The sequence below is a fragment of the Pundamilia nyererei genome, unplaced genomic scaffold (genome assembly GCF_000239375.1).
Source record: "Pundamilia nyererei isolate P.nyererei 1_Seehausen unplaced genomic scaffold, PunNye1.0 scaffold00319, whole genome shotgun sequence".
Classification (NCBI taxonomy): Eukaryota; Metazoa; Chordata; class Actinopteri; order Cichliformes; family Cichlidae; genus Pundamilia; species Pundamilia nyererei.
Genome location: NW_005187720.1, coordinates 460,092 through 464,982, shown reverse-complemented (window position 1 = coordinate 464,982; position 4,891 = coordinate 460,092). Strand labels below are relative to the sequence as shown.

General features: G+C 49.2%; 1 protein-coding gene across 2 annotated transcripts in view; it reads right to left on the bottom strand.

The window, feature by feature from the left end:
- Window positions 1-688: 688 nt before the first annotated feature.
- Window positions 689-4,891, bottom strand: part of dvl3b (dishevelled segment polarity protein 3b) — an 18,576-nt gene continuing 14,373 nt past the window's right edge. For both annotated transcript variants that reach the window (XM_005751636.1, XM_005751637.1), the window contains 6 exons: window positions 4,051-4,118; window positions 3,886-3,966; window positions 3,680-3,814; window positions 2,329-2,496; window positions 2,080-2,238; window positions 689-1,932 (listed from right to left, as the gene is read on the bottom strand). In XM_005751636.1, coding sequence (XP_005751693.1) covers window positions 1,640-1,932; window positions 2,080-2,238; window positions 2,329-2,496; window positions 3,680-3,814; window positions 3,886-3,966; window positions 4,051-4,118 — 904 coding nt within the window. In that variant the 3' untranslated portion in view covers window positions 689-1,639. The remainder of the gene's footprint in view (window positions 1,933-2,079; window positions 2,239-2,328; window positions 2,497-3,679; window positions 3,815-3,885; window positions 3,967-4,050; window positions 4,119-4,891) is intronic.

The window sequence follows — 4,891 nt, the reverse complement described above, 5'->3', positions numbered from 1 at the left end:
TGCCTGAGCTCGGATCATACCAATATCAGGGGGGATTTACGCACAGTCGTAAATTCCCACAGTGTGCACTATGTGCTTCGAATATTGTGTGTACTTTTTGTTTTATACAGTTGTCAGCCAGGCATCTAACTATGAAGAAATTACACTCCAAAAGACCCCGGGCTTCTGACAAAAAGACCCGGGCTTAAGCCCCCCCGCTCCACCACTGGTGTTCACTACAACGCAGTAATGAAAGAGGCGTGTTTTGTTTCTGAGTGGAAAAGTTCAGATTGAAGCTCTTCGGGGTCACCTGACACAATTCTCTGTTTTTACATGTTCTAGATTGTTTTTTCAAATAATAAGACGACCTTTATTGGTCACACACGTGGAAAATATTTCCTAGTCTTTAACTTTTACACTACCGGTATAAATGAATAAGTTACTTTATTATTTTTATTCATGTGGATATTGAACATGTATGTCTATAAATGCACATCACATGAAAAATAACACGTTTATTTTGTTTTAAAAATAAACTTGTGATATTTATGTCATATGCACTATATCCACATGAATAAAAAATAACAAAACAATTCTGACCAGCTCTGCCCTACATTATACATGCTTCCCTTAGGCAGTATCATCAGAAGACATAGCATACATTTTCACCCAGCTCTATCTGTCCATGAAGCCAGGTAACACACACTGGTATCTAACCAGATTCTTACTCTGGGTGGTGTTCACCTGTCTCACAGAGCCTTCACGGCCCATGAGGCCTCTGTGTTTTGTAGTTTTTGTCCAGCGCCACCCATCGTTCAAACAGCCTACTGTAATCAGCTCAGCGTGCAGATCGGACAGAAGCATTTCACACATTTCAAAGACTTTTATTGTTTTAAACAACTCAAATGTCTGCAGAGGACACTCAGCGTTTCTCTGAAAGCTGTGATGGAGCAAGAAGGACCATCCTCCGACCATGTTGCTGGTTTCACTGGGTTTTTATTTCTTTCAGGTTTGGTGTTTATGCTTTTCTATACTTTCAAACGTCTCATTCACTCTGCTGTCACTAATAAACAAGTGACCCGAAGACACGAGCAGCTGAAGTGTGCGCAGGAAACCGGGTCAGCACGGACTCGAGGAACCGTCAGTGAGCTGGACCTGCTGGACCTGCTGGACCTGCAGGCCTGCGGACGACAGCCGGGTTGGCAGGGCGTATCTGCAGTTAGTTCCCGTTTCCTCTCGCTGACCTGAACCTGCTTCTGCTTCCGGTTTGGATCTCCTGTCGAGCCCAACCCGGCACACGATTCAACATCCAGCAACTTCTGGAGACGGAGCTCAGCTTTCCCTCTGCGACATCCTCACGGACAGGAACCAGAGAACCCCGCGTCGATGGAGAACAGAAGAGCCTCAGAGCGAGGTCCTGACGTGATAACGGATCAAATCAAACGCTCCCGGCCTCTGAGCTGCTCCGATCTTCAAACATGTGAGGATGGCGGGTTGGACAGTGCTGGAGGCAGGTGAGGTCAAAGGTGTGCCGCTTCACAGTGGAGGTTCATAAATAAAATCTAAATATGACGAAGAGCAAACTTTCCTGAATCAGCTTCATTCAAACTACGAACTCAACAGTTTATAATCACGGAAACGTTTCCAGTTCCCAATGTGATCACATGACATCCACAAAGAAGTCGCCGGGGTTTCCCATGGCCATGCGGAAGGACTGGCGGGAGGCGGAGACTCCAGGCTGGGCTGTTGGAAGGTCATGGTGCTGACCTCTAGATGACGGCAGGAGGTCTTCAAAGCAGCTCAGAGGTCGCTGGACACGACTGTCACTGAGAGGCTCCGCCTCCAGACGCTTCTCAGGAGAGGCACTCGCTTCCTGTTTGGAGGCTCTCAATTCGCTCCCTCCTGCTCCTTCCTCCTGATTATCGCTGCAGTTCGAGCCGCTGCTACAGCTTCCTGTGAGGTCACAACAAACCATCATTACTTCAGACATCATGATGTCAGTCATTTCACAGCGACCATATTTGGACAAGAGCAGCCAGCTGATCAGTAACAGCCAATCAGAACCCACTGCGAGTGTTTGTACACGAGCACGTTTGTTACCTTCACTACATGGGCCTCCTCCTCCTCCAAGGGCCGGCAGCGGGTGGGGGGAGCTGTAGGGGTGGGGGATGGGGTACTGGTAGGGGAAGGTGAGCTGGTCGCAGTCAGACCCTCGTGTGGAGGCTCCTTCCTGATCCATCAGTGACATCACAGCTATGTCTGAGGAGGAAGCACAGAGGCATGATCAGCGCAGCAGAAACCTCAAACTCACGCTCTTATTATGAAATGTTTTTAACTTCCTGCCCTCACCTCCACAGAGGTCTCCGAACACATAATAGCACTGCTCGGAGAAGGTCACCTTGTTGACGGTGTGTCGGATGAACCCGGCCTTCAGCAGGTTGCCGGCATACTTGCGAGCCTCACGTCGGTCAATGAAGCCATCCACGTTGCGGTGCAGCCAGTCCACCACGTCTGAACCTGCGGGGGCGGAGGGAGGCCATCAAAGGTGAGGCACACATAACTTCCCGCTTTCCTAAAACCAGCCCTCGCTGCAGTCCAGCCACCAAAGCTCTGCGGGGATCCGAGGAACGTCCCTGGAACCAGAACCAGCTCTAACTGGTACTTGCTCGCTCTCCGAGCCTCGTGGAGTGAACGTCCTCACAGGGCGCCATTCATTGTCTGACGGCTCCTCGCTAGCACACTGTGGTTGCCTAGGTAACCCTCCAGCGTATTTACTACCAGTGTAGCATCCTGTGCTCTCATTGGTTAGAACCTTAGTTGCTCATCTCAAAGCTGATAAGGGTTTATCTCGGGACCCGCACACTTCAGTGTGGTTAAAAAATGCCTGGCACGCTGATGATGATGGTTTTGCTACCATGGCGCCCCGCGGGCGACATACCTCTCCGTACTCTTACGCTAGTACTGCTAGCTGCTGTTGCATCTGGAACTTCAAAGCTAACGTTAGTCTGGGTTCTCCAAAAAGTTGATTCTGTTCATCTGGACGTAGCGTTTTGTGGGAGAAACGTTTCGTCACTTGGACCAACTTTTTGGAGATTTACTTTCCTGGATGATTGAGAATGCATCAAGACGTTAGTCTGGGTTCAACATGGCCAGTGACCAATCACATTGTTGTGATGTCATAGCAATGTGGAAAAAAACCTGTTGCTGTCCCCTCGGGAAAAAAATCCCAAAAAGGGGGCGGTGCTGTTCCCATGGTCCAAAACAATGACATCACAACAACGTGACAGGTCACCTGCCATGTTGAACCCAGACCAACGTTAGCTTTGACGATTCAGGAACAACACCAACACGGGGATACCAGAGCGAGCGCCTGCTCCTACAGGGGAGTGTGGGTTCGGCCGGTGGCCACGTCCCGGTAAACCGCGCTGGCTCGCAGGCTAAACGAGCTGAGGGTACCACACAAAGGGCCACTGTGTGTGACGGACGTCATTCGTAGCTCTAACATTGGTGGTGTAAAAAGTCACAGAGTGGAGGGACGGTCTGGATCGGCTGAGGGCGGAGACCAGGTCAGAGCGAAGAGCGAGTACGTGAAGACGAGACGATGAGGTTTCCTAAGTGACTGAACCCACACATGATGGTCATCAGAGGTTAAAGGTCACGGTTCCAGGATTCAGACCAAAATATGAGCCGGACTTCTTACCGATGAAAGCGTTGGGGATGGTGATCTTCAGCCACATCCTGTCTCGGACCTCCAGGCCAGACTCGGGATTGGCCATCGCCTTGACAACCATGGTCATGTCACTGTGGATGTTGAGGTGGTTCTCCTCGTTCACGCCTGGAAAAAAGTAGCAGGTTAGCATCTGATGGACAGGTGACGGGAGGTGCAGAGGATGGTGGATGTAATACCGTATAGTGGGAGGAGCCTCCCCGTCATGGCGGCGGTGTGAGACACCCAGGCAGCAGGGTCGATGGGACGGACTGGCTCGCCTGTGGAGATTTGGATGTGTCATGTAATCATTTTACTTTATGTAACACCTCTTGTGTGCCAAACAAATACCGACGATAACTCACTTCTCGGCAACGTGAAGCAGCCTCGCGGGTTCGGATCCCAACACTTTGCCACGGTTAGCGTCACCGGACTGAAAGGAAGATGACACAGATCGGTCATTGTTAGAGCCAATCTATAGAGAAATATTTTTGATACTGTTTCAGTTATTGTTACATGTTTAATTTTGTATAATATGTTGTTAGAGAATAAATGCTGCGCGTTTAATTTGTGTCGGGTAAGAAAACATTACAGCGCATGTGTTGTAGCAGGTTGGAGTGAGCCAGGACGGCAATGGAAATGTGCGCTGTAGCAGCAAATAGTTTTTTGACCGTGACATCTTTTGTTTGTATGTACGAGTCAGAAATAAATCTGAACAGCTCACATTAAGAAGTGGAAGAATTATTTTTTCGAAGCTTGGGACAGAAATTCGCCACTACATAAAAGTCAAAAAACTAGCGAGTAACGGAGGAATGTTTTCCGCGGTGGAGCCACCGACTGAGACATAGAAAAAAGTCACCGGATCGTCGGCATAAGGACGCCTACACACAACAACACGGCGAACAGCTAAGTAAAAAGTGTTTTGTCAGATGCATCTTACCTGTGGAAGTAGCATAAAGGAGTTTGTGCAGTACACCACCCGACAGCTGTGCCGAAGAAAATCATTACGGCTTAGCGGTGTTCTATAATTACAATGGCGGACGACATTAATGACAGTGTGGGTGTAGTTACGCGTGATGGCAGCCAGAGGGCGATGACAGACAAAGGTCTGGAGTTCAAACTGCATCAGCTCACAAAGGTGAGAAGAGGCAAATTAGGACAAGTGACAGCACAAGAAGATGAAACTGAGCGACTTTTGAGCCGTGA